The sequence below is a fragment of the Strix uralensis genome, chromosome 8, assembly GCF_047716275.1.
Source record: "Strix uralensis isolate ZFMK-TIS-50842 chromosome 8, bStrUra1, whole genome shotgun sequence".
Classification (NCBI taxonomy): Eukaryota; Metazoa; Chordata; class Aves; order Strigiformes; family Strigidae; genus Strix; species Strix uralensis.
Window position 1 is genome coordinate 481,356 of NC_133979.1, and position 27,853 is coordinate 509,208.

General features: G+C 47.3%; 3 protein-coding genes across 11 annotated transcripts in view; 2 read left to right on the forward strand and 1 right to left on the reverse strand.

The window, feature by feature from the left end:
- Positions 1–267: 267 nt before the first annotated feature.
- Positions 268–7,091, reverse strand: TYW3 (tRNA-yW synthesizing protein 3 homolog). Of its 4 annotated transcripts, none has more exons than XM_074875747.1 (6): positions 6,715–7,085; positions 6,211–6,369; positions 2,622–2,720; positions 1,740–1,811; positions 1,328–1,461; positions 268–673 (listed from the first exon to the last, which is right to left on the reverse strand). In XM_074875747.1, exons 1-6 carry the CDS (start codon positions 6,886–6,888, stop codon positions 454–456), a joined length of 858 nt encoding a protein of 285 aa, XP_074731848.1. In that variant the 5' UTR covers positions 6,889–7,085; the 3' UTR covers positions 268–453. The 4 variants fall into 4 exon arrangements, with proteins under 4 accessions (XP_074731848.1, XP_074731850.1, XP_074731849.1 ...); XM_074875749.1 differs by having other exon boundaries at positions 6,211–6,291; positions 6,715–7,082; XM_074875750.1 differs by having other exon boundaries at positions 543–673; positions 1,282–1,461; positions 6,715–7,091.
- A 144-nt stretch (positions 7,092–7,235) lies between these two features.
- On the forward strand, positions 7,236–14,220 carry CRYZ (crystallin zeta). Of its 5 annotated transcripts, none has more exons than XM_074875746.1 (9): positions 7,236–7,389; positions 8,383–8,507; positions 8,843–8,995; positions 10,110–10,273; positions 11,053–11,104; positions 12,712–12,861; positions 13,277–13,378; positions 13,470–13,565; positions 13,821–14,220. In XM_074875746.1, the coding sequence occupies exons 2-9, from the start codon at positions 8,397–8,399 to the stop codon at positions 13,980–13,982; spliced, it is 990 nt and encodes a 329-aa protein (XP_074731847.1). In that variant the 5' UTR covers positions 7,236–7,389; positions 8,383–8,396; the 3' UTR covers positions 13,983–14,220. The 5 variants fall into 5 exon arrangements, with proteins under 5 accessions (XP_074731847.1, XP_074731842.1, XP_074731843.1 ...); XM_074875741.1 differs by having other exon boundaries at positions 7,308–8,300; XM_074875742.1 differs by having other exon boundaries at positions 7,308–7,904.
- Positions 14,221–14,366: 146 nt separating this feature from the next.
- The window catches only part of ERICH3 (glutamate rich 3), a 33,356-nt gene continuing 19,869 nt past the window's right edge, over positions 14,367–27,853 (forward strand). For both annotated transcript variants that reach the window (XM_074875739.1, XM_074875740.1), the window contains exons 1-7: positions 14,367–14,850; positions 20,226–20,319; positions 21,068–21,193; positions 21,801–21,872; positions 24,255–24,386; positions 25,596–25,748; positions 27,049–27,234. In XM_074875739.1, coding sequence (XP_074731840.1) covers positions 14,621–14,850; positions 20,226–20,319; positions 21,068–21,193; positions 21,801–21,872; positions 24,255–24,386; positions 25,596–25,748; positions 27,049–27,234 — 993 coding nt within the window. In that variant the 5' untranslated portion in view covers positions 14,367–14,620. The remainder of the gene's footprint in view (positions 14,851–20,225; positions 20,320–21,067; positions 21,194–21,800; positions 21,873–24,254; positions 24,387–25,595; positions 25,749–27,048; positions 27,235–27,853) is intronic.

Genomic DNA, 27,853 nt, shown 5'->3' on the forward strand with positions numbered 1-27,853 from the left:
GTGCCCTTCTCTGGCGGACTGCGCCCAGCTGCGTGCTGCTTGGATGGGGCACGCGGCTGTGCCCAGGCCTGCAGGGGTTAAAACCTTCAAGGGTAGCAACCCAGTATGTAGAGTTTCCCCGCTCTGCAAAAACCGGGCCTAAACCCAGCACTGGGCAGTGAAACGCTTCCACAGCAGACACGGCCAGAGGCTGCAGCACCCCGGTTATTCCTGTGGTAACTGACAGAGCAGAAGATCGTTAATTCAATGGTGCTGCTACAAAAACCCTCAAAACATTCTAAGGTTTTATTCTGTGCCTCTGTGGCAGTAAACCTGTTCACAATTCTGTTACCTTTTTTTTTCTGGTAAGCGTCCATGCGAGCATTACTACTTAGAACAGAGTAGTATTTGTATCTCTTACAAAGAGCATTACAATTATTATTCAGTTTGCCATTTGCTTTCAAATGCCTTAGTCTATATCGTCATTTCAGCAAAAACACCCAGACTGCTTTCTGTATCACCCTCATGCTCCAGTTCCTCCCTGTGATCCTTCGGAGAGGTGTGTGGATCTTGCTCCTGAACGGTCCTTCTCTTTCTCCTGTGAAGGTACCTGGAACGACTCTCCATCTCCTCCGAAGGCGAGCTGTTCGTGCTGATGGCAGGTTTCAGAGCCACCTCCAACCTTTTGTAGAATCTAGAAACAAATGAGTGGGTAGTTATTATTGTTGTAGGTTTGCTCAGGATCTGCAAAACCACTCTGAGAAACTCGTGCTTTTGCAGTGAAGCTCTAAAATGGTATCCGGTTAAATGTCTGACCAGATGGACTGCCACTATTAGCAACTACTTGTAACAGCTGGAGAGATTGTAAGTGGACGTAGGAAAAGAAACCGCTCTTAGTACATGCAGGCGTCTCTCCAGCGTCCTTCTGATCCTCCGGCTCTTCTGCCTGTTCTGTTCCTCAGCTGGAGACAAACGAAAAGGCCCAAAGCGCGTGCGACCTCCCACTGCCTTCATAAACCATCAGTTCTGGAAACTCTGCAAAGCCTTTAGTGGCTTAGAGCGTGCACCACGACCTGAGTGCTGCTGAGGGGGCTGCTGTCAGAGTAACAACTGCTGTTAGCCTTAGAAAAAGAAACTTAAACCCTATGCCACTCATGTTGCTTATAGGTTTTTGCTTAAACAGTTTATAGTCTTCAGAGCTCAAAAGATTAACTGAAATTGTATTTTAGACTTCAGGGGGGTTGTCTGGTTTGTTTTTTTTGTTTGTTTGTTTGTTTTTTTTTTTAACATCACCTCTCTCACCTTTGGATTTCAATGTCGTGAACAGGATTGGTCTGCTCTTACAAACCTGTCAATCCTCCTTATGTTTTCTTCCATTTTCTGATTAGCTACGTGTATCAGAAAGTCAATGTATTCTTCAGAGACCATCAATTTCCCCTTGTGGCTCAGTGGAACTTCTAAGCAATGAGTACTCCGGACAGCCTAAAAACACAGACAGAAGGATTTATCTAGAATAAAGTTTTTTATTTTATGAAGGTTATTTAAATAATATGGGGAGTTTGTTACAGGAAAAAAAGAAAAAACACTTATGCACACAAGTTTGCTGTCAACTAAAGCAGGAAGCTATTCCTTTGCTGCAGCACACCCTGTGGTAGCTGGCTATCACACTGCAATTCAGATCTTGGCTCGTAAAAAATCAAGGTTACCAGTGACAATACGATTTGGCTACATTCCTTACAGGTAAGTAGAAAAGTTCTTACCATCATAATTTTTCCTCCTTTGCCAACCGTAATACCAGAGTTCCTGAACCCCGAATTGACAGCCACTGAATGCTGCAGAACAAAGAAATGCCTTCAGCAGGTTTTACACACTTTTACAGCGAGAAATAACCACGGAAGGGTCAAAACGCATCTTACAGTCTCAGTTTTGCAAAAAACTTACTCAGAACCATCTCCCCAAATTAATGCAATAACAGTTACATGACAATGTTTTTAAGATTAAACCCAGGCGACCGCAGTTGGTTTTCAGAGAACCAGTCAGCCTGGACTGTCTGATCCTGACCTGCGGGTGCCGCGGGGGTGCTGAGGTCTCTCTGGGCACTCTGCTGTCTCACCCCAACTGGGAGCCCCGCGGACAGTGGCGCAACACTCCCACAGCTGGTAGTGCAGCTGTGCTGTAAAAGCAGCTGATCAGCTCTCCTCTGCCTTAAGGGAGGCCCACCCCCTGCAGCACTCTGCGGAGCCGTCCTGGAGAAGCCGCAGGCGAAGGTGCTGCTGCTTCAGTTCAAATGCTGGAGCCAAACGGCCCGGCCGGCACCAACGTGGCATTGAAACCCACTGCGTTCAGCCCGCGAGAGCAGCCCAGCCTCGCTGGGAAAAACTTCGTACCAGGCGGCCTGCCTCAGCTCGAAGGCTGAATGGTGGTGCAGTAATTTTGTCTTCTAAAAAGTACAGCAAAATCTCTACCCAGTTCAAAGCTGTGTTTTCTTCATCAGCTTACTTTCACTACCCCAGTTACCAAACACGCAGCTCAGCCGGGACTATTCTCAAGTGCTAAAGCTTACTCAGGAGCCAGCACTTTCACTTTTACAGCAGGGAATAAAGCCCAACCACAAGTAACATTGCTACTCGATGTAATTTTACCAGAAGCTGTGCATCTTGCAGCTCTTGACACAGCACATGAAGGACAAATGGTTCAAACTTGAGCACAACGTCGCCAGTGGCTTTCTCTAGTGCTGTCATCTGGAAAAGACACCAAAATATTTACATTAATACTGCGAGTGTGCCCTGTTACTACGAAAAAAGGGAAGAAAAAGAAAATAATAGCTCATCAGTGTGTGAAACAAGCATTAACAAAGCAGCAAATGAGTTCCAAGCAGTGAGGTTTGTTCAGTTGCTCTTGATTTTTCATTGCTCACACTACATAGAAATTCCATGGATTTCCATGATTCTGTTTGCTAAACTGATTAGGTTTGATAAAAATTCATCGCAAGATACAGAAACCTGAAAAAGTGCACTTCCCTCTTTATTTCTTTGTACATTCAAACGGATCGGTAAGTCAGTGCTGCCTGGGAAGGGGACTGTTTCACTGCAATCACATGAAACCTGAGCAGGTTTATTTATTTATTTATTTTTAAACTGTTCTTTAAAATCAAAGACATTTAGTTTCTGAAGTACATTCCTCAACATCAGGAAACTTTCTGGGGTTCATCAGATTAAATTCATGGCCTAACATACTGGATTACATTTTAATCCTGGTTTAAATAATAATGCATAGCCTGCTGTGTAAGAGTTAAAAAGATAAAAAATTCAGAGGTTGAAATTAGCGGCATGAACCCACAAGACAGGAAAAAAAAAAGTAACTTCATAATTACAAAATTCAAGAAATTACCTTCAGACCCCTCAGTTCTGCCAGAAGACTGAGATGCTGGTGGCACTTTTTCCTGGATTTGTGAGCGTGGAGAAAGCTGTATTACATTCTGCATGGTTTGCTGTTACAATTTCTCTACTTTTCTATACTGTCTTTATGCAGAGAAATCTTAAGGGCTGATATTACTTTCTTCCATTCAGAAAGGTCGCTTTGAGGCAGTTACATCACTTATTTCATTATACGATTATTTAATAGTAAGCACTGTTTGCCCCCCCCTTTCTTGTTTGCCTTCAGTTGCTTAATTCGCAGCACTAAAAAATTTGCTATGTTAACTTGAGAAATTTGTTTTCCCATACTTTGTTGTTTTGTCTAGCCCTTCTCATCTGTCTTGTAAAATGAAAATATTCACTAAAATCTTCAGGAAATAATTAAATTCATCTGCTTTTTTAAGACATGCTGGCTGAAGAAACACTTTCTCTTTTAAACATTGAGAAGTATTTATATGTGTTTATGCAGCATCTCCTCCATAAATGTTCTCATTTTAAGGTCTTTCTGAATGGCTCAGTTTGTGCACCAGATTTTAAAAACGCCCAAGTAACCACAGCCGTGCTAAAGCTGATGAGAAGCAGAAGGGATCAACACGGCATAAGGCAGCGCTGTGCAGAAACACCTCAGGTCACCTGCTCAGCTCTGCTGAGGCCAACTACGCTGCCCGGGAGCGTGCTGCTGCGGGCAGAGCCAGGCTGGGCTGGGCTGAGCCGGGCTGGGCCGAGCTGAGCCGTTGGTTCCCCGCGGCTCAGCACAGGGCTCTGGCTGTGTCGGCTGCTTGGGCTGTAACAGAGAACACGTTCCAAGCTGCTGTGCTGTCGGCAGGGGTGTTCTGAAGGGTTTCTGTTTCTCTGAGAAGGCCAAGGAATTTAGCAGATACCCCAGAGGGAGCTTTTCGGCGGGAATACGACCAGGTCGGAGAGTCACGCTGACTGAAATCATCTGTGCACGTCAGTGCTGCCCCAGAGCCGCCCTGCAGCACTCGTGTCCTCCAAAAGTGTATCAGCGGAGCAAAGTATCTTCAGTAGAGTTTTTTTATTATCTTACTGCGTCTAGATCATTAACTTCCTGCAATCTCGATTTAATAGAGAAATGCTGAAAATAATGTTCCGTTAAGCCTGTGAAGCCCGAGGCCGCGACTTGCTCCCAGCATGGCTGATGGGAAAAGCCCCGGCAGGAACAGGATTGAGCCCCTCAGCTCCCCAGTCAAAGGCCAGTTTCTCGACATTTTTCTTATACTTGCAATACATGTGTTAAAAAAAAATCCTGTCTACCTGTTAAAGGGAACAGGAAAAATCAGAGTATTTCTTCTCGTAAGAGTCAAAACCAACCTACAGCGTCCTACTCTGCCTGAAATTTGCTGATGGAAATCTCAGCGAGCTCTGCTTCGCTACAACAAATACTAACAAAGACAAAGATTTTGGAGGAGATGTTTGTGTGCATGTGTGAGAAGGTAGGTGTATGGTAAAGTGAGCTATGAATTGAGTGACAGAATTTTGACCTTGTAATGGCTTCTTTTTTGGGGCAGACAAAGCAAAGAGATGTACGCAGAGAGCAGACTATTTTGAAAGCATACTAAAAAAAAACCCCACTATATATTTGTCTTTTTTAAATTTCAGGGGATTTTAGGATCATAAATCAAAAATGCAGTGTAAGATGTTCACTGTTACACTAGTTTCAGGTGTCTGTACATGAAAGGCTGTTTGCACAGCAAGCTGGGCTCAAGACAGGTTTAAATTTGAGACAGTTTTTTAACTGAAGGAGTTATTACATACAAAATGAACCCGTTCCTGGCGTGCTTACCCGGACACATCTACATTTAGCGGAAACAAAGGAATTCATGTTGGTTGCTTCTAGAATTGCTGGCCAAAACAAGAAAGCAAGAACGGCCACAACTTATGGAACAGCTAATGAGGACAACACACAAAATATCTGTTAATCACACCAGACCCGTGTCTGTCAGGCTGTAGTTAACTGCTGGAGAAGGGGATAAAGGCTGCGTTATCCTACGGCAGTGCTGCTGCCTGAGCAGCCTCTCAGCCCTGTCCGACACACAACTCCCGCCAGGCCAATGCCTGCCCTCCCACCCCAAGTGTGGCTTCGCTGGTAACACGGAATATGCCATTTTCATTTAGCCCAGCCTAGCCCGCTAATGGCTGGGTCATCACTGTCCAAAAACCAGCCAGTATTCCACAGAAATGAAGTTTATTTTACTTTTGGATAGGAAGGCTTTTAAATCAAAGCTCGACTCCAGTCGATGCCTTGCTGGCAATCCAACAAGAAGGGAAAACAAAAGAGCAGGTAAGAAGCTGCCGAAATGAAAAATACATTGTTATGCTAACAGTAATATTTCAGGAAAGGAAGAACACCTGCTTAGAAAGATTTCTGCTTATTCTGAATAAGGAAAGGGCTTTGGAGAAGTAAGAATCACTGCATCTTAGATTTTCAGACATTGTTTTTGGAAAGACAAGGCTTCTGCTACAGTAGTAGCAACAGTAATTATGACTTCTTGCTGAGCTACTGAGATGTGGAGATTTATGAGACTCCAGGCAGTTAGAAATTATTCAAGTTTCATATAGCTCCATTTACAGGCAGGCAGAGAATTTGATATTAAGCTTAAAAGCATTCTCTTCAAAACAGGTCTTAAGCAGAACGTCTAGAGAAAAGTTTATTTTGAAATTAGAGTGTCAGTTCATCTCAGTAACAGGAATAAAAAAGCTAAAGATTTCTTTATATTTTACATGACATGTTTTCCGTGACATTTGGAACACTGCACTAAATAAACAGAAAAGTTGTATTGCGTTGTGCTCTTACCACATCATCTTTGATACACGTTTCATGCGTCACCATCAGCCACGTGCAGTTTTTCTTGTGGATCCCGCAGCCGCTCGTGTCCTGATGACGGAGAGAATCGATTAAACGGTCCCTGCAGATGGGTGACGCTCGATCTTGTGCTTGTATAAAAAAACGGCCCTTCAGAATAAATAACGTGGCTTTTAAAAAACCCATATTTTCTTAGCGCGTGAAGACACGTTTACATAAAAGCAGCTTAAAACGGATATATGGATGCTCGTGCAGGCTCTCGGTCGGACACAGGTCAGGCCGCGGCCCGGCAGCTGACGGGCAGATCGGCGGCCCGGGGCGAGCGGGCCCCGGGGAGGGCGCCGGTCCCCGCCCCTGCCCGCCGCGGCCCCGGGCAGGCGAGACCCGCGGCCGCCGAGAGGCGCCGCCGCGGCCGGCCCCGCCGGCTCGAGGGGCCTCGGGAGCCCCAGGCCTCGGCCACGGCGGGGGGAGCGGCGGGACCCCCGCGGGACTCACCGCGGCGCTGCCCTGCGCCAGGACCAGGCGGCCCGAGCAGGAGCTGGTGGTGCAGAACGGGGCTCGCCCGTTGAGGAGCCGCACAACGGCGGCGGCGCGCTCGTCCAGGGCGCCCTTCCTGCTGCCGTCCGCCCGCGCCAGCCGCTGCGCCTTCCGCCGCCAGAACGCCGCCATGACGGGCGGGGGCGGGGCGCGCCCGACGGGAGGCCGCCAGGGACAAACTCCGCACGCCGCAGGGCGGGGCGGGCGCTCTCCGCCGCCGCTCGGGCCCGCGCTCCGCCGCAGCTCGGCGGTGGGCGCGAGGGCTCCGCGGCGCTCTCCGGGACCCCGGGGCGGAGCGGGGCGGTGCTGGCGACCGCCCCCCGCCGCGGCGAGACGGCTGCGTGGTGCGGCGCCGGGGGCGTGTCCGGGACGGGGCCCCCCCGCCGGCGCTGAGGGGCCGGGCCCGCCCCTCCCGCTGCGAGGCCGCTCCGGGCCGCCGCCTCCGCCGCCGCGTTCCGCCCTCAGCAGCCGGGCCCGGCCCCTCTCACCCGGCCGCGCCCCTGCGTGCGGCCGAGGGCCCGGCTCCGCGTCCCGCCCGCTCCAGGCCCCGGGCGGCGGGGGAGTGGCTCGGCGGTGGCCGGAGCCCGCCCTGGTGCCCCGCAGCTCCGGCCCGGCCGCCCCGTGTGGACTCTGGTAAATGTGTCGCGTCTCGGGGGTGTCTGTGGCGCGTACCCCTGGGCGAGCGCTCATGACCGACCGGGTATCGGCGGCCGAGCAGCCTCGCGGGCTGTATCCGTGAGGAATAAAGCGGGGATTGAGCGGGCGCTTCCATAGGCTGTAACCGCCTCTGGGCAGAAGCTGCCTCTGCCGCCAGGCCTGGGGTTCTGCAGCTGGCGCTGGGCAAAGCGCGATCTCTCGGCTCCCTTCAGCCTCCTCCGCCTGTTTCTGTCCCGGGTTTATGGCGTTGTACCAGCAAAGCTGCTCTCTCTGGATCGATGGGATTCCTGAGCCAACCGTCCCTAACTCCCGTAGCAGGGAGCCCGCTCGCCGTGCTCGCCGGTCACCTCGCCCAGGGGCAGGGCCCGGAGCCGCCGCGGCCCAGGGCTGTGTTCACCCTCCCGCTGCGGGGCCCAGCCCGGCTGGAGCGGGGCGTTGGAACCCTCAGTGTCTGTGCTTCAGCTTTTGCCGACGCCTTTTCACGTCCTAGGGTATCGCCTGGTTTGATAGCTGATAAATAGTTTTTTTGTAGGTTTTTTTGCATGTAAGTTTAACAGCAAGCAGGAGCAGTGCCCGCAGTGCCGTGTGGTTACGACAGGCTGTCGTGCAAGGCTGTGGCAGTAGCCCTATGTCGGGCTTTTCCCCGAGGTTCTGTACATCTCTGCGTTATGTGGAGCAGTGTGGTGTGCGCAGCAGCCACTGGAGAAATCCTTCTATGGTTAAATTATTGGGATGAGATTCTCTTAGTGCCCGTAAAGTCCTGCAAACGGTGGGCTTAATTTCATGCCTGTTGCAAGATTTGTGAAAAAAAGCCAACCAACCAACCAACCAAGAAACCCCCACATTTAAATCAAGATTGAGGCTTGATTTAATCAATTGCTTGACAGGTGGTTGTCTGATTTCTTTGTTTTGAAAATGCAGCATAAATTATGAAGGCAATACAATATTATTGTTTCCCCCTCCCCCCAGATATCCTGATTGCTATGGCAGCCACAAGAAATGTGATGAGAGCTGTCAGAGTTTTTGAATTTGGTGGCCCTGAAGTACTTAAACTCCAGTCAAATGTCTTAATTCCTGATCCAAAAGAAAATCAGGTAGGTATGAGATCTGTGAAGTGGAATAATGATGTTGAATGATAACAGGTACATTCAGAGCAGAATGAAGAATGCAAACCAGAATTTTTCATCTTGAACATGTAGTTTTTGGTCAGCGCATTCACACTACCCAAGACATCACGTTTAAGAAATGTGGGCTTTTTACTGTTCTATGGGCTACATATTCCATATAAAGGATTTCCCCAAAATGGCTTCAGTTCAACTCTGAATTTTCGCTGACTCTGTTTAAGAATTTAGTTAAAATGCCGTGATACTTTGTGAATTCACGTTCTAAATCTTTTTAATTATTGCTTAAGAAGCATCTTTTGTTTTAGGTGTTAATTAAAGTCCATGCCTGCGGGGTGAATCCTGTCGAGACATATATTCGTTCTGGAAATTACGCTAGAAAACCAGCTTTGCCCTATACTCCTGGCTCAGATGTGGCTGGTGTCATAGAAAGTGTTGGGGAACATGTGACTGCATTCAAGGTATTCATACCCTGGGTTTTAAGCCATTACGGTGATTGTACCCTCTCTGTGTGATTGCTGTGCTGCTGTTCTGTTTTATTGCTTGTAATCATGTAACCTGTTGGGGGGATCACCCTGACTGCCTGGTGAGAGCGTGCAGCGGGGTGGGGTGGGGGGCAGGCGCCGGTGCCATGGGCCTCCGAGTGTGGCGGGGTCTGAGCAGAGGCACTGCAGTTGGTCTGCGTCAAGCCCTGACCCCGGGTCTGCAAAGGCTGTGCTTCAGGACCGTTGTTACAGCATCGCAGAAGTATTTGAAGTTCCTGTTTGAGGTAATAATTTCATGCAGAGCTGAAAAGTTTTCTGTAAAGTTTTCTAGGTGGAAGTAGCTTTTATTTTACTTATTTATAAAGCCCCATAAATTACATATTTTTGTTAAAACTCTTCAAATACTTTATTACTCCAGTCTAGTAATTTTACTTAGGTTTTCTCAGGGCGAAAGCCTTGGGACAGGAGAAGGCAATTATCAGTTTGCTAAAAGGTATCTATGAAATTTATTTATTTTTTAAGTCTGTTCTTCCCTTCAAGTCACTAGACTGTTGGTCCCAGACAAACATAAAAACTGCAGTTAAAATTCTGTTGGAATTTCCCGACTTGGAATTTATGTAACTGTTGTGGGAGAGATGAGAGGTCACGGGGTGCCCTGCTGAAGAGCAGCACCAAGACTGAGTTACCTTTGGGTGTACTAGGAGCATGTCTTTTTTCCACGCTTAAACAAAAATAATTGAGAAATGCTTCTTTTGTGTTTGTAAAAGCTTTTGAGGTTTTGTGTTTGGAATTCTTTAGTGTTTGGGTTCATTAAGGTTAATATTAGTGAGATGGTAGGTTTGTGTGTTACGCTGTAGAGCGGGGATTATAATTATGACGCTTAAATGTGAGTATATGAAATTATATGGTTTGCGTTGCATTGATTGTATGTATTAGCATTTATAAAAATCTTCCCTGTGACAAATATAACTGGTTGTTTTTAACAGGAGAGCTGTTAGGAATAGCCTAACCTTCTGTGAACTGGGTCTTGATGTATACTGAGGAAAAAATAAGGGAGATGATTAATTTATTTCCTTTCCCCCCTTTCTAGAAAGGTGACAGGGTTTTCACCATCGATACGATCTCTGGAGGATATGCAGATTATGCAGTTGCTGCAGCTAACAGAGTCTTTCCTTTGCCGGATAAATTGGACTTCAGGCAGGGAGCAGCGATTGGAATACCCTACTTCACTGCTTATCGCGCTCTGGTCCAAAAGTAAGGTGCCAAGTCCAAGGTAGTGCGTTTTGTGCTTGAATATTGAAAACATTGAAGCTCTTGTTTTCATTGCCCTGTAAAATGGGGGGAGATCAATGAGTGGGAAATATTTAAAATGCTTAAGTTATATTTGTTATACTGGTGGAATTGCCAGTTAATTGTTACCTAGAAGCTAGTGACTGTAGTTTCCTGTCAAGTCTTCTTAAGAGAACATACCTGGAAAGGCTTCTTTGATAAGTATCATGTAATAAAACGTGTAACACTTTTTCAGTACTCATTGGTGTTTTAGCTAGGGAGGAAAACCAGGAATAGTTCTGATTTCTTGATGAAGTGGACAATGTGCCGTGGAGCAGACCCGCCTTGTTCCCTCCTGGGCCTCCCTGCCAGAGGCGCTGGGTGCGGCAGGACAGTGTAGCCAGCAAAAGCCAGGCCTCCCTGTCAGCTTGGGACTGGAGGTCTGGTTTAGTGTGACAGAATGAGTGATTAGAACTAGTGGGGGTTAGTTTAGGGTCTGTAACAGGTGAAGATCTTGAGGTTCAGTACCAGGCTGTTACTTGCTGCTAGTTGCACCTTGACATAATTGCGCGTTCCTTCATAAATGATCTGGTTTATTTTGCCTCCTTGTTTTCCCAAGGAGGCTGATTATCCCTGTTTAGCCATAACATAAAGTGGAAATAATACTGAGTGAAAAATGGGATGTGATGTCAGTATATGCAGTCTGATGCTTGATGGTTGTGTGCTGCAATCATAACGCCAATATTTTCTGTTTCTCCATGCAGAGGGCGTGCCAAAGCAGGGGAGAGTGTCCTAGTGCATGGTGCCAGTGGGGGAGTAAGTATTTTGAGAAGACAAGTTATAAGAAGTGCTGCTTTCTGTCCTTGTATCTGCTTTCGTCTGTGATATGGTTTAAGGTCACATTTATATCAATGGATTAAGAAAATCAGGTTTTTATTTCAGACGCTTTAGGATATCTTTTTCTTAGAGCAAACTCTGTTATTCCAAATAGCTGTGAAACTGCGTGAGTGATTGTGTAAGGCCCCTCTTCATACAGAGTGTCCCATAATAAGCACATTGTCACAGTTGGAAGTTGGAAGCTTTCTAACTGGTCTTCCTGAGATATAACTAATAGCAGAAAGCTGTAATTTTAAAATATGTGCAAGTTGCTGTCAGTTCTGTGAGCAGCGATCACTGGCGCACAGCAGCGATGCGTTTCTGGGGTGTTTTTACCCATCAGCTAACAGCGAGCTGCACAGGGCGATGCTGGAATCTCTGAATCCATGTCTGAGTGCTGGGTGAAACTGAACACACCGTTTTCTGTGGTTTTACATGACAGGCTAACTTCAGGACTCTTTTGCACCACATTCTGGTTCAATTTATCCCCCATACTCGGTGCTTTGTTGCTCAGCTTCTGGTGATGCGCCAAACAGCTGCTCTAAACAGGCAAAGTTTCCTTAATTATTTGGTAGACAGCAAAAAGGTGATTATGACAGTCTCATACGTATGAGGAGGAATTCAGATCTCATTCCAAGATACTACGTTCAGCGTTGTCGCCTCTTTTTTTTTCCCCTTAAGCTAAATGTAGTGTTTCTATTCTTACTTATATTTCTTGCAGATATATTCCTTTGGTTTGCAGAAGCACAGAATGCGATTCTGTTGCTCTGTGCTCTTGTAACCTTTGCTGTAGGAATACTTGTAAAAGCAGTGGGACACGTGTGGGGGTGATGCACATGCTGAAGAGAAAAGATGGTTTGTGTTGCGTCTTTTCTTTCAGGTGGTGCTGACTCCCATGATGATTCTTCAAAACGTGCCTCCTTTTGTGGCCCTGCATTTTTAAATGCAGAGGCACAAAATGGAGCTTTGCTCTGCGCGGAGCCGCGCCGGGGGCGGCGTTGGCACCCCTGGGGTGGCCCTGGGCTCTTGGGAAGGCAGCCCTCGCCTCGAGGCAGCTCTGGCCTGCAGAGCTGGGATGAGACACTGACAGTCTGGTTTCTAAAGAAATCATTTGATCTGTCTGTGAAAGGTGCAAAAGAGACATTAATAAAATTTGTGCTTGCAGATGTTCTTTGCAATATGTAACGCTGGTATCGGTAGCGGGGGATTCTCTGAAAAGAAGCATCTCCTTGGCTTTGTAGCAAATACACCAGCTTTAACAGATGGACACATTCTGCATGGATTTATGGCAAATGCTGATGGCTATTAAACCACAAAACTTTACTATGCTTCTGTAAATATTGTTTCTTTTTTTTAAAGATTGTTTGGCTATCTTTAAGATCCAAATTACTTATTATGGCTAAAAAAGTGTTACCAAGCCAACTTTTTAAATGGGTAGGTTCCAAGTTGCTGGTAGAACATATGAAATTGAAAATCCTAAGAAAGAGAGAGAAAAAAGACTTTTTTTTTTTTTCTTTTCTTCCTCCCCCCCCCCCCCCCCTCCTTAGGTGGGAATAGCAACATGTCAGATTGCCAGAGCTTATGGTTTAAAGGTTTTGGGTACAGCAGGAACTGAGGAAGGCATGAACCTGGTTCTGAGAAATGGCGCTCACCAAGTCTTTAATCACAGAGAAGCTAATTACATTGATAAAATTAAGGTAAGTGTGTTTCAGGGCTAGGTGATGCAGTATGTATTTTTCTTACTAACAAAATGTGAACAGGTTTTTGTACAAGTTTTTTAAAGAAGATTTATTCAGGAGCAATAATGTGCTGCCTTTTTTTACTTCTACCCAAGGAGAAACTTTTCCAGGCTGGAAGAGCTGAACTTTGTTCTCAGGCAATGGCATTTAGAACCTCTTGCATTCCAGGAGTCCCAGTAGGGTAGCATGTCATAATTTGGCATATCAGACCATACTAAAATTAAACTTAGTAGCCATCAGCCTTAGTACAAAGGCTGTATTCAGAATTGAAACAATAAACTGTAGAATGTGTGTTATCTGTAGCATATGAAATAAACGGTGGTAGCCCAGCACTAACTGGAGTGATGTAAATAACACCTTACGTCCTGTACAGGCATGCGCAGGGGTGGAAGGAGTCGATATAATAATAGAAATGCTCTCTAATGTCAATCTCGCTGCTGACTTGCAACTGTTGTCCTGTGCAGGAAGGGTGATGGTGAGTATTTTTTGTCACTGGCTTTAGTTTGTGCATTTAGCAACGCAGTTCAACAGTTGTACCTTGAACTCTTTTAATTTGTTTGTGACAGGTTGTGGGCTGTAGAGGTCCTATTGAGATAAATCCAAGAGACACCATGAGTAAGGAATCCAGCATAATTGGAGTTAGTCTGTTTCTTGCAACTGAGGTAAGAAACATTTTTACTTTAAAGAGTTTTTGGTTGATTTGTTCCAACCCCTGTTTCCAGTTGAAATCATTTGGAGGAGTGAAGGCGTAACTCCACTGTAAGGAACTTGCTTGTTCATTCCTTTACGTTTTGATTTACTCTCAGAACATCATAAGATATTTTCGGGTTGTGAAATCTCATTTCACACTCGCGTAACTAGCCAGTACATTTCTAAAGCATGAGGGGCGCATGGTGAAAGCTGTCCTCACCCCGCAGGAGGAGAGGCGTGCGTGTGCAGCGGCAGTGCTGGCTGGCGTGGAAGCTGGCTGGCTGAGCCCGGCCGTGGGCTGCGGGTACGCGCTGGGCAGGGCGGCCGAGGCGCACGCGGACATCATCGGCGGCGCCGGGGCTGCGGGGAAGGTGGTGCTGCTCCCCTGAGCTCCCCGCGCTGCTCGCACCGCGCCTGGCACCCATCTTCAAAACAGGCTTTGCATCAGCTTTGGCACCCACAGCCGACGCTCACAGGAGTTACAGTAATTGATTAATTACAATCTGCTTTCTTTCTGTAATAAGCGGAGTTGCATATACTTGGAAGTAATTTTTGTAGCTTTTTTGGCTGACATGGAAACAATAAATTTTCTTGGCTGCTGTGGCCTTGTGCCGCAGGGGAAACTAATACCTCGGGTAGGATTTGATACCACAGCAGGGTTGGGTTGGAAAAGACCTTAAAGCTGCTCCCGGCCCAGCCGCTGCCGCGGGCAGGGACCCCTCTGCCGGGCCGGGCTGCCCACAGCCCCTCCGGCCTGGGCACCTCCCGGGGCTGCCCCGGCTGCCAGCAACCGGGCAGCGCTGCTGCTATTGGCTGAGCGAAGCCCCGCCCCCGCACGGTTTCCTAGCAACCAGGGCAGCACTGCCGCTATTGGCCGAGCGAAGCCCCGCTCCCGTTGTGTCATAGTAACGCCCGGGACGCAACAAGCAGTGCCAGGGCAACGGCGATCCGTGGGGAGGAGGAGGCGAGTAGGGAGGAGGAGGCGATCAGTGAGGAGGAGGAGGCGAGTAGGGAGGAGGAGGCGGTGATGAGTGAGGAGGAGGCGGCGATCACTGAGGAGGAGGCAATCAGTGAGGAGGAGGAGGCGGCGAGCAGCATCAAGGCCATGGCGAGCAGCGTTGGGACACGGCGACCAGTGCCACCAGCAGCTCCCAGGCGCGGCCGGAGCCAGACCCAGACCCGACAGGCTCCTTGGCACAGCTGCCTCTTGCCGCGCTCAGAGCGGCGGCCCTGCGACCTGAGCTGCTCACCACCACGGTGAGTGGGGTGGGGGGGGCCGGGGGGGGCTCCGGGGGGCCCGGGGATGGGCTTGGGGGGCTCCGGAGGGCCCAGGATCGCTTCAGGGGGACTCTGGAGTGCCCAGGGCCAGTCCGGGCGGGCTCCGGGGGCTGGGGGGGGCTCGTGGGGGGGGTTCTGGAGGGCCCAGGGCAGGTCTGGGCAGGCTCCGGGGAGCGGGGGGTGTCTGGGGGCTGGGCTGGTCGCTGTCTCTCCCACGCAGTCCCGGGGGGTGGCGGCAGGGGGGACACAGGGGCCACGGTGCAGTCGGGGTCACCCCTTGCATGTTAACTGGGTGAACTGGGTGGCCGCGCTTGTTTCATGGCCCCCGGCCTTTCAATTCTGTAAGAATAATGATGCGGAATTGAGCACCGCAATCAGCTGGAAGCCCTGAAGGTGTTTCCCGGCGCTCGGCGCGGGCAGAGTGATGGTTCTGGGTGCGGGTTTGGCCAGGGGGAGCCGTTGGGCGCAGGTCGGCACCTTGAACCCAGCTCCTCTGCGCATCCCGGGCCCCTGCGCCGCGGTGACGACGACGTGTGCTGGGAGCGGGGCCACTGGCCTCAGGCCTTCCCCTTGTTGTTGTCCGGCTTCAGAGCTGCAGGTTGTGACTTTCAGAGCAGCCAAACAGTGAGGTTAGACAAAGGTTCAACAGTCAGGTGAGACAAAGAGTAAAGGAAGTAGTGTGAAGCTTTTGAAACAAAACCCAGGTGAATGTGAGCGGTGCATCTGTGGGGCAAGGTGAGCAGTGGTCTCACTGGGGTCAGATGGCCAGGGCTGAAGGGGTCCTGCAGATTTTTCAGCAAAGATACGAGGTGATTTGGAGAGACTGTGACCTCTCCCTCCCGTGGTTGTCACCTGAGTAAAGTGGTACATGTGCTTAAGGGTTTGGTGAGCTTGGAAGAGACCAATTAATTATTGTTGGACTCCAAAGCCCCATCAAAATGTCACCTGCTGACTCGGGTCAGTTTTGTTCAGTAGTTGTGTCCCGACGTGGTTTCTGACAAGCACGGCAGTAGTAGCTGAGGTTAATAACTGTGGAAGCCAGAGCAGTTCCTCGAGGTGAAGTCCCTGAGGCTCAGCACGGGGCGGCGGGTGGCCCAGCCACGGGCAGCGGCTCCCCCTCGGAGCAGGAGGGTCAATGTACACGTGTCAGAGCCCTGGCTCCTCACAGAGCACCAGCCTCCTTTTGCGGAGACGGGGGATTGTTTTCCTGGCTTTTCATCTTCTGAATAGATGGCCCTCGGAGAGAGAGGAACCCACTGGCTGTATTCACTTGGCGTAAGCTTGGAGGCACCAAACAAAATAAATATTTTTGCTGAATAGTGTCATAAAGGCAGCCGATACCTTCTGGATGCCTGTACTGGCACGTAGATGGCAAAATCCCATTCTCTGTGATGGACTTGCACTGTCTTTGGAGTCCTAGGCCCACATGGGCCTGTTAGGCCATTCCCAGCTGGGACTCACCAAGTCCTTACCGTCAGGATTTAACGCCAAATCCCAGTTCTGCAGAAAACCACTTTGCCAGCATCTGTTTCCCTCTCTGGAGACCCTGACAGTGTCTTTTTGTGGAAGTGGGACATACGTGATGGTGGCTGAAGAGTTTCTTAGGGAGGGATTGGCAGGTGCCAGGTGCCTGGGAAGTCTCCTCAGAGGAGTCTTTGCTCCCAAGCGGAACGTGCTGGGCCGGTGCCCCTGCCTTGGGGGATGTTGAACTTGCCATTTGTGGTTGACAGCCTGTGGTTAGACTTGTCCTGCCTGAAAGCCGGACGAGCCTTTCTTGTTCCTGTCCCCAGCAGACACGGTGTGAGATACAGTAGGTTGCTGGGGTGAGGAGTGGTCTCCACCAGGGCAGGGCTGGCTGGCTGAGGGGCAGAAAGCACCAGCTGGGGCGTACGATACCGGGGCTCCGGTTCCCCGTGACTCCACCAGTCCGGAGCTACAGCTTTGGTGCTCTCTTAGATTATGTCTTTGGGGAGCAGTCACTGATTTAATTGCACTGTAAATTATTAACTGTGAAGATTTGCTTTACAAAACTGACACGGGATGTCTGCTGTGACTTTGTCTTGATATCCTTTCAAATGAGCAAGAGCGGTCTTAAAAATCATTGTGATACACAGCCCTGGCCCTGAGTATAGTGCGTTGTGCACTGCAAGCTGAGAAAAACCAGATACTGTTAATAAATAGTAGTGGCAGTGATAATACAATGAAAATCCTGCTGAATACGGAGTTCCAAGTAGACAGTTCCTTAAATGACTAAAATCCTAGTCATCAGCTCTGCTCTGGTTTGTGTTTGTTTTTGTAATCCCGATTTGCTCTGTTGCGGTAGAATGGCTAGTTAATGCAAGGTTCATGTAAATTGGGGAATATGCCTTTTTCCCATGGTATAATGGTCCCTCACTTTAAAATTCTAGACAGGTGAGAAGCAGAGAGATTTTTTGATGGTGACCTTTTCCTTTTAGAAACTCCAAAAATCTACTCTTTAATATAAAGTATATTCTCATCTATGATAGTAATCAAGGTAAAGAACATTTATTACAAAAAAGGGAATGCCCATTGAAAAGGTATTGTTAAAATAGGATGTCACCATTTCTCAGTGACTGTAGTAAAGGTGCTACATCTGGAACATCACTGCTGAAGGATTTTGAGGAGATTGCTTCACTTGAATCAGTCTTGATTTGGCATGAATTTGGGGAACTTGACTCAAATTTAGATGCAAGTGAAGGAGGATTTTGAGCAAAGTAAAAAAAAAAATCAGGAACAGTGTACATCCAAGCATTCTAAATAACCTTAAATATGAAATTACTGAACTAACAGTGATATGTAGTTACTGTCTGTGACACCAGAGAAACAAATGTGATACTAGTTTTGAGAAGAGCTTCGAATCTTGTCCTGGAGGCTACAGATCAGTCAGTTTAGCTTCTGTGCTAGGAAAATTGTCTGCAATTCCAGTAAACACCGACAATTTGTAGAGAGAAGAAGAAACAGGATAAACAGGCAGAGAAAAAGGAGTCCCAGAAATATAAAAAAAGAAAGACTTTTTGGACTTACTATGATACGACTGTGACAAACATTTTGTACAGTACTGTTTAAGAGTGATTCTCCTCCTTTGCTGTATGTTTTTCTAACACACGTTTTTGTCAGTTCTGTGCTTCTATCTCGTGTAGAGGATTTAGAGGTGACATTTGTATGTAGTTCTTAAATATTTAAATCTCTGGAAGAAAACTTCTCAGACACGAACTTCTGTTATCCTTTTGCTGATAACATGTGCAGGGGCAGAGGACTAAATGAGACCAGGGGTCTGCTTTGCTCAAGAGCTTGTTTCTGACAGTCATCGAGTCAGGAAATCTGTGACGTTTCTCAGATAACTTGCTCTGAGGGAGGCGCTGCACAAGTCCCAGGCTGCGTTGCTCTGTGGAGCCAGCAATGAGCCCAGATCCGTGCTGCGCCGGCGCCGGTGCCCAGCGTGTTCCGTGCGGTGGCCCTGTGCCGCTTTCCTGGGCGAGAGGGGCCATCCCCCGACAGAGAGCTCGGGCTGCCTGCCGCACCGTGCCTCTGCCGAAGCCCAGGGCATCCAGTTGCCTTCTTTCCAGTAGTGTAATGGGTCTTGGTTCAGGCCCAAAACATTTCCTCATTCCCTCCAGTACCCTTTTGAACCTTGAATTTAATTCAGCATTTTTGAGGACCAGCCTGTTCGTCATTTAATGAGAAAATACATGTACAGACTTCTTTGAAACTGAAGTTGCTACATCCCTCTGCTCAGGTGGGAGTTGCATTTTAGCTGGTTATATGGTCCATGAAATATTAGATGGAAGGAAGTAAATGAAAAGGAATTGGATCGACTTTCTCCTCTGCTGCCGTATGCAGCTGCCAGGTGATACCATGAGTCAATCCTTAGCACAACTGATGTAATCTGGTGGTTTCAAAAGCGAATGCAAACAGTGGATTAAAAAAGCAATGTAGAACAGTTGCTGTAGTACCAGTGTTTCATCAATGTGCATAACAGGGTGAGCTAAATCGTTTGTTTAAAGTTTAATTTATTGTTGGTAGGCTACCTGTGAGATTATTGTGAAACCCCAGATAAAATTCCTGTAAATCCATGATCTCTTTGGGTTTTTTGATTTCTTTTTTTTTTTTTTTTTTTAATATTTTGTTGAGTATGCCTTTGTGTGTGGTAATTCAGCCTAGCAACAGACATTTATCTTGAATCATCCTATTGAAAGATGTGTAATACAGGTACGGTGGCATTTAGATGTAAAGCCAAAGGAAGCAAAGGAGTTCAATCTCTTGTGTAACTAAAACACAACCTGCCTAGAGAGCCCAAAGGTCAGGCTGAACGTATTATGCAGTAAATTTATGCACTCACAAATGTGAGTGGATTTAGAGTATTAAAAACTTAAGCCTACTGTCACTTACTTTGTTATTTCTCCTGTCTTCCAGAGGGTGAAGTCAGATAAGGTTGTGTTAAGAGCTATTTAAAAATGTGTCTGCTAATTATGGATGCTTCAGTTTTTGTGTTCAACTCATACCTGAGGCTCAGTTTTTGCAACCCCTGCTCTTTGGTAGCTGTGATGATTCACCTCTGTTGGCTTTCCAGGGATGCAGGACGTGCCTTAGGTAGAGCAGGGGAGGGCCCTGCTTGGATGGGCTGTGTGGTCTGGTTCTTCCTTTGTTGGTCTTACAGCTTTAAACCAATAAACAGGAGAGAGATGCAATTTGTTCACTTTGGATTGTTCAAGGTACGCATTAGAGAACCTTTAGCATATTGACTCGGGAACTGGAAGAGACTTGAGGAGGCCTTGCATTCATTTTTATTGCTCTGGATACAGAGGAGGACTTCGCACCCCTATGCCAGGGCTCTGGGAAGGGGAAGAGCCCAGCAGAGAGTAGCCCAGCCCAACCGTTCTGGCCTCTACAGCAGCGCAGTCCTGGGAGTCCGCTGGACTGAACAGCACTTCAGGGCCGTTGCAGTGGTGTCTGGTCGGTCTCTCTCAAGTCTTGGAAGCGCGCTCTAAAATCTCGGAAGAGTCTGTTATCTGAGGAGGCTGTTGCAGGGTTTGGTCTCGGAGGAGACCTCCAGGGCTGGGCTCTGCTGGAGCCTGTGCCTTGGTGGTGCTACGCCGTTCGATGCTGAGCTACTCTGTCTGCTGTAGACGTCCCTTGTTTCTGATAGGAATCTTCCGGAGGCCATAAGATGTTGCTTTTACATAATCTGATGGGAATTTACCTGACAAAATGTTGGGCATGATTCAACGAGACCCCATTTTGTACAGCAAACTATTGGACAGGTCTTTGTAAATTAAGCTGTAATAATTTGGCTGTCAAGGAGCTTATATGCAACTGTATTGCTTTTATTTCAGATTACTGGAAACCTACAATAGTCTGAGGGACAAACACTTGGTTGAGTACTTCAACAATACCCGGATAAGGCAACATCTTCAGAGATCAGGACTGGTGAGATTGAAAAATTTCCTTTTCTGAGAAAAAAAGAATTATTCGTTTCTCTTAATATTGCACAAGTCAAATCACTGATAGTCCTGTTATTCATTTGTTAGAGGTATGTGTTGTCATTGGTAAGGTTTTGACCAGCCAAACATGTGCAATTCTGCTGTGCCAGATCAAAGCCACAAGATCCCAAAGTTCTCCCCTACACCATATCCCCCAGCAGCATTGATTCTCTTAGGTTATTGATTTTCTTAGGTTTTTAAAATGTGACATCTAAGCATCTTTGACTCTAATAGCTGTTTAAATAGCTTCAGTGTTATTTTTTTAAAAGACTTTAATGGAAAGCTGAAGGATTTGGTAAAGGTGAATGCGCTGAACGTTTTAAAAAATGCTTATGCACTCCTGGGTGTGACTCTGTTTAGCACAGGCAGATGCAACCCCCCAATGCAGTAGGAAGGCAAGTATTTAATTGCCCTCTGCTGACTTGGGCAGCGGCCCCTGAAGAGCAAGGCTGAGCCCACAGCTTTTAGGAGATGTGACTGGGGCTCTCCTGCCCTCTTCAGCTGGCTGATGGGGTCCACGGGGTCAAAGAAATGACAATTCTGTGCTCGGAAGGTGAGTTCCAGCACCGTGGCAGAAGCAGAGGTGATAACTAACCAGGAAGAGAAAGTAGCCTTTCTGGGAAATTGCGCTCTGTTTAAAAACATACCTTGTTCTGTCTTGTCCTTCTTAGTTACATTATATTTGTTTATGGCAGATCTCAAGGAGCGGAAGAATAATACTGGAGAAGGAATACCGGCTAAATACTCTACGGGAGGAACACCTGAGATACGTACGGGAGTGCCTGGCTGGCACTGTGTTTGATAAGGCCCTTGGCATACAGGTATGCATTTACCAGCGACGTGTGAGCCGTGTCAGGTACTCCCCTGCTGACAGCCAGGGGCTGTTAACTCGTACTGGACTGTTTGGGGTAGCTGCGCCCTCGCGGTGCCCTGAAAGGCTCTGTCCTGCTGGGAAAAGGTTAGTCGTTGTGCTTGACATCCCCACGTGAAACCTCCTCTGGCCTCTGGTTGTCAGCCCACACCGTCATCAGAGCGTACGCTGTCCTGGCTCTCGTGCTGCCCTTCAGCTCTCATCAGATTGGGGGATGACATTCACGGGGCTAGTTGGCTTAAAAAAATTCTAATCCAAACAAAGTAGTTGGAACATGGTCATATATCTTACCTGAACACAAAATTTGGGCACATTCCTGTTACGTATCAAGAATGGAGTTGGTCCCTACAACTTTACAAATGCTCAGTTGTTAATTGCCTATGTTAATTTACAGAGGTGTCATGCAAATGGGTTGAATCAACAGCGGTTTTGTAAAAGGGCTTGGTGAGGGTAACGACAGGGAGCAGGCAGGTGATAAGCAGAGCAGAAGCAAGTGTTATTACCTTCACTGACATCTCATAATGTCCATTAACGAGGTTTCTCTCTTACATTGATAGCGTCATCATCAGCCAGGAGCAAAGAAGAAACCTGCAAAGAATGGCAGGAAGGAGAAGGTGCGGAAAGTCAAGGTAAGGCTGGAGTGCTCCCGAGCGCTGAGGGGACGTGGCAGCTTTGCCCTGGGTTAAACAACAGCCGTGGGTCAGGCCAGAGGCTTGCTGAGCCAAGGTCTCTGTCTCTGATGTTTATGGAAAAAATACAAGAAACAGGTAAGCAGAGGATGATCCTGCCCCGGGTTACATCTCCTCCTTCCTCTGTCCAGCAGTTCAGAAACTTCCATTCACACACCTAATTCCTTTGGAATCTACTTATTATTTTGGCTCTGCCCTGTTCTTGGTTGTGGAATTACAAGTTGTAGGAAATGGTACTTTCTCACATTTCTGCACAATAATTAATGTATCTGCTGTCTGATAATTCTATTTGGTGCTCCATTGTTCTCATTATGAAAAGAGTTAATAACTGTTCTTTTCCAAGGCATTTGTAGTTTTACGTACCTTTTTCATGTTCTCAGTTTTCCAAGCTGAAGACTCTCAGTCTATTGAGTCTTTCACCCATGAGCCATTCCAAGCTTCTCATGGCTGTTGCCATTTTTCAACCTTTTCTAGTTCTACTGTTTCTGTTTTGAAATGGGGAACCAGAACAGGATGAATAATTCAGGATACATGTTGCAGTTCTAGTAATTCTAGACGCTATCTGCTCTTCACTGCAGCTGCACACTGAGCTCATATTTTCAATTGTTTGCCTCTCCACACCCTATTTAGCAGAACCAGCACGTAAGTAATGAAAAGAGGTTTCAGAAGCCTTTGCTTTGGTGTCATGTAGGTAGAGCTTGGTTCTGTAGTTGTTAGAGTCATGGAAGTCCCACAGAAGTCAATGGTTCTTCTCCCCATGAAGTCACTTGGGGAAAAATTGTTCTCATTTTGGCTGAAATATACTCAGCATCTTATTTCTTTATTAGGAGCCTGTGCCCATTGAGAAGAATGCATTGTGAAGCTAGCTGCTGCTTGGAGCAGTTGAAAAACAATGTCAAATATTTCTGATTTTAAATAATACCTTTATGAGGTAAAGGAAGGAGGAGATTTTCATGACAGACAGTGATCACTGTGTAGTTGCAAAGGCACTGTATACTGACTGAAGCCCTGCTGGCAGAGGTCACCCCAGTGGAAGCAGCGACTAAGGCAGCCTGTGAAGGGAGTCTGGACTTGGGTGATTTTGGAACATAAACCCAAACTGCTTCCTTCAGTGAGAAGCGTAGAGGAGACGCCTGCTGTCCTGGTTTTGGCTGGGACGGAGTTAACTTTTCTTCTTAGTAGCTAGAATAGTGCTGTGGTTTGGATTCAGTGTGGGATTTGGTGTCAGAAGAATGCTGATAGCACATGGATGTGTTCAGTTGCTGCCAGGAGATCAAGGACTTTCCAACTCCCCCTGTCCTGCCTGTGAGCAGGTGCACAAGAAACTGGGAGGGCACGACCAGAGCAGCGGACCCAAAATGGCCAGGAGAATATTCCCTATCATGTAATGTCACGCTCAGGATGTACAGGAGGGTCGGCTGGGAAGGGGTTGGTTCTCTCTCGCTTCCGGGATTGCTTTTTCAGGATCTTGGCTTCTCCAGGATCACCAGCGGGGAATGGGCTGGGTATCAGTCAGCGGGCGGTGGCAGGCACGTTGTGCGTCACCCATTTCTACTTTCTTTTATTGTTGTTATTGATTTATTTCAATCGTTAAACTGTTTTTATCTCAACTGCTGAGTCTCCCCACCTCTACCCCTCCAATTCCCTCTCCCGTGCTCCAGGGGTGGGGGGTGAGTGAGTGGCTGCCTGGCGTTTGGCTGCTGGCGGGCTCGAACCACGACACCTGCAGATACGTGATCTGTATCTCTGCTGCGGTCCCATGCCAGGACACAGGAACCTGGCTGCAATTAGCAGTGTAATTTAACCCTCAGCTCATACATTCAGTGAATTCGGCTGAGTAGCTAATCTGAAAGAAAAGGAGAAAGACAGATGTCTGAGCAAGGGAGGATGAGAGGCAGAGCTGTCTATTTCCAGAAGGGTCGTCAGCCCAACGTGGGGCTTTTGAGAAGGGAGGGAGGGGCAGCAGCCAGAGCAAGGAAGTGGCAGATGCACTCGAATGTAAAAAAGAAAGAGACCTTCAACCAAGCCACGAATTGGGAGGTATGCAGAAACAGGCAGATGAATTGAATTTGGGAGGATCAGCAGCTGGAGAGGGCTGCAGGGAAATAAGTCAGAGGTGGGAACAAGTCTTTTCCCTCGTCCCTCTCCTTCTCCCCATGATTTCCTTTCCTTCCTTAACCAGGTGTCCCAGTGTCACAGCTGTCCAGTGAAAGACAGCTGCCAGGCAAGCTCAGACATTGCTGTTAGAGCTGGCAGGCCGATGTTGACTTGCCTCTTTCCCACAATTTATTACCTCAGAGATGTAAATTTCTCTTCTTTTAGGCGGAACCATCCAGAAGACCAGTGGGAAATGCCAGGTTTATGCACTTCCCTCATCCACCACCCGGTCCAAGCAATCGTCGTGGGCTCTTCCCTCCCCTTGCCAGAGAAGCAGCTGGTCGCTCCCGACGACGGGTGAGTTTTAGCAGCACCCCGAAGGCGCTGCCATGAGCACACACAGCGCAGGCGTGCACGTAGGCCTGTGAGGTCTGGGCTTAGTCTAGAGCACTGACTGCCCCATCCTCCATCCCCTGGGGCCCACCTCCTGTTTGCAGGGTTGTGTCATTAAAGAGAAATCTGCAGAAGCCGATGTTGCAGGAATGGCACATCAGAATCTAGAAAAAAAAAAATCTTTGCTTTGTGATAAATCTGCTTTAATCCTTTTCTCTGCCTTGTCGCCCAAGGCTAGGCCAGTATCAGTACATTAATATTGTTAACGAGTACGTGGCTATAGGCGCGTTCACACACGTTCTAAAATCCTGAGAGCAATGGAGGTCTTTTAGAAAAGAGAGGTGAAGGGGTGAAGTAAGACTAAAGCTCATCCAGAAGGCCGTGCTTCGGAGCTCTGGCTCAGAAACCTCTTCCTCTCTGTTAACAGGCAGAGAAGGAATGTTAATATACTCTTGAAGTATAATGATACTAAAGTCTAAGGTCAAAGGTCAAATATATGGTTCAGTTTTAACTGGTTCTTGATTTCAGTGATGATCATGGGTGCAGACTGAAGTGAGATTTTTGGTCCTGAATAACCTCCTCTCCAGAAAGAGGACACTTGGCCCTGTAGTTATGTGTGATGTTGGACATCATCGCATCAACACCCATCCAAGGGGTCTGCCTGTTCTAAGGCAGCGAGTTAACTCAGATAAACAGGTTTTTAACTTGGTATTCTGAAGGGTATACAAGGAAAAGATGAACTAAAAAAGTAATAAAAATGCTGAGTATTGAACAAAAATAGGCCTGCTTTTGTGGTGCGTTCTCTCAGTGTGCGTGTGCTGAAGTCACCAAAAGGCAGCACATGGCTGCATTCCTGGGAGTGTCTGTGAGCTCACGTGTTTGCTTCAAGGCTGCACTGTGAGGAGACAGTAGCAAAACCTGTATTTATGGTCAAGAGTTATTCTGGGTGCTCTGGTATTTGGATGCTTGGTGAGAGATGCCTAAAGGGGCCTGACTCTTCGGAGGCAGACTAGAAAATTTAATTTCCTGAAGGTACCTGAGAATCACTCATCACTTCCAAATATCTCGATCAGTGCTTTTTTTTTTTTTTTTTTTTGTTTTCCCTTATGATGCTGCTCTGCACTGGAAACTATACACTGAGATTTTATAGCTGTTTTCTTTTTCCTTTTCTAGACTTCCAGGCAACCACATACAGCTCCAGGGTATCTGCAGCACTCACTCCATTTCCCACCACTTCCCATCAGTGCTGCAGCAGAGGCTGTAAAGACTCCAACGTCTGAAAAGAAGTGCCCGGCACCTCAAATCAGTAAACAGCCTGCTGGCAGGGTGAGGCCATAGTTCATTCTGAAAATAATGTGATTTTAGGGACAGCTTTATAATACTGCTTTAGTACTGTAGTTCCCAGAACTGTGTACTGCAGGCAACATGCCTTCCAAACGGTCATCAGCTTTTATTTAAACTCTCCTTTTTAACCTCCCCTTAATTTTCAAGACATTGACTTACTGGTCTAATGCCTAGTTCTTGATCACAGTGAGGAAAAATGTGGTGACTTATCTTCTATAGTATAAAATCTCTGCATGCATAATTTTCTCCTTCCACATAGACTATCTGTTATGTAGAGAGGGAGGCAGCCACCTGGTTAACACCCAGAACTCAGGAATATTTTCACACAGTCTTACAAGTTTTTATCTTCATCTACAGCTGCAAAGTAGCAAAAAATCTTCTTTATTTTTTTTACCATTCCTCCTGCTAAGTTACACTATCAGGTTCAGAGAATGAGAGCTTTTTGGAGTAGCCAGACATGATCTTGATACATACACAGTTACTTTCAAGTGAGATTTGGACTTGTCTTCTGTTCTAGAAAAACATGGTGTAATTGGTTTTGTGTTAGGAGTTCCATGGGACTGGAGGATTTTGGAATGGGGCTGTGACCACTGCCTGGCAGACACTGTGTGAAGAGCCCCCTTCTGCATTTGCTCTGTATTGTGATGGGCACGATCCTTTCTCCAAGAATTTTCTGGCACTATCTACTTAATGCTCCCTGCTGACAAAACAGCCAGATCAGTCACAGGTTATGTAGACATGACGCAGAGCTCAGACCCAGAGCACAGGACGTTTGCAGAATTTATTCTCTAGAGGTGTCTTTTGCTTTTCAGGGCTCTGGGCCTCTGTTTGCATTTCATCCTGAAGGAGGACTAGACCTCCACTACAAATGGGAGAGGAGTGTTTTGAACCACATCTTGTGTAATTGATGCCAAATGATGTTACTGTTGGGAGACCCCAGCTGCTTTGGAACTTGCCAGCGGAGGGAGTGCAGCAGTACCGTGGGGTTCTGTCTGCTGGGGATCAGAACTCTGCATGGTTACAAGAAGTACACGGCTCACAGTGCTGTATATACCTATGGGGGTGATGCTTCCAAGCAGCCTGCCTGTTGGTTTGCAAATTAAAAGAAACGGTTTTAGCACAGAAATCCTTTCACGAACAAAATTGCAAACACCGAGTTACAGAATTGTTCTAGAAGGATGCGTCTTACTAGGTGTAAAGAGCAGTCAAACCATGGTTAGTTCAATATGCTCGGTCGCTGGTTTTGCATAACCTATTTAACCTGGTTAAAATGTTTTCACAGGAGGAGAGGAGTGAAGTCAGAGGTCCAAATGTGGTGGAATACGTGACTGATACATCTCCCATCGTTAACATCAGTCTGATGCCAGCGCCACCTCCACCTCAGCAAAAAGCGAGAAGTTGGGTAACCAGAGGCAGACAATTGCGTCCCATCACTGTACCCAGTGAGGCAGAACAACCTCCAAGGAAGGTAAGTTAGCTCTGTCTACTTCTCTCTTTCTGTACAGGTATATAATCTTCCTTGTTGGTGTATTTGCCTAATGCTGAAAGGTGTGTATACCTAGTTTGCATAAAGATTCACTGAATTTTGAAAGAAATAAAATTAATAACTATTAAAATATGTAACTGCCACCCATCTCTCTATATACTAAAACATTTGGTGTTTTTCATCAGCTGGGGGGAAAAAGGGTGCTTGAACAGAAAAGCCATGGGAACTCTTACTTAAAGCCTTCTGGTTTAGTCAATCTGATCCTGTCTCTGACCATATCTGGTACCAGAACTTCAGAGGGATATGTGAAATGCCTTGAGCGTATGAAAACTTCATCTGTTACACTGTATCTCCAGCCAGTTTTGACTCCTGTAAAGGGAATTGTAGGAACCCCGGATTGGGAGGGACGATACGGGTCATGGTCCCTGCAATTTTGGGCAATTCGATGCAGTGGATTTTCAGTTTGAAATATTTTCCTCCCCTTCTGCATGTTACAAAGCACTTCCCCATTTAAGCAGCTCAAGGCCTGTCTTAAAAGACTGGAAGCCTCAAGTGTATGTCACACGTACATGCTCTTTGTGTTCACCTTTTGTTAGAGTTG

Coding starts and splice junctions, on each gene's coding strand:
- TYW3 (XM_074875747.1), bottom strand. CDS start 6,888: ATGGCGGCGTTCTGGCGGCGGAAGGCGCAGCGGCTGGCGCGGGCGGAC. Junction 2,721..6,210: donor CGTGTATCAAAGATGATGTG/GTAAGAGCACAA, acceptor TGTCTTTTCCAG/ATGACAGCACTAGAGAAAGC. Junction 1,812..2,621: donor TGCAAGATGCACAGCTTCTG/GTAAAATTACAT, acceptor TTTGTTCTGCAG/CATTCAGTGGCTGTCAATTC.
- CRYZ (XM_074875746.1), top strand. CDS start 8,397: ATGGCAGCCACAAGAAATGTGATGAGAGCTGTCAGAGTTTTTGAATTT. Junction 8,996..10,109: donor AACATGTGACTGCATTCAAG/GTATTCATACCC, acceptor CCCCCTTTCTAG/AAAGGTGACAGGGTTTTCAC. Junction 12,862..13,276: donor ATTACATTGATAAAATTAAG/GTAAGTGTGTTT, acceptor CGTCCTGTACAG/GCATGCGCAGGGGTGGAAGG.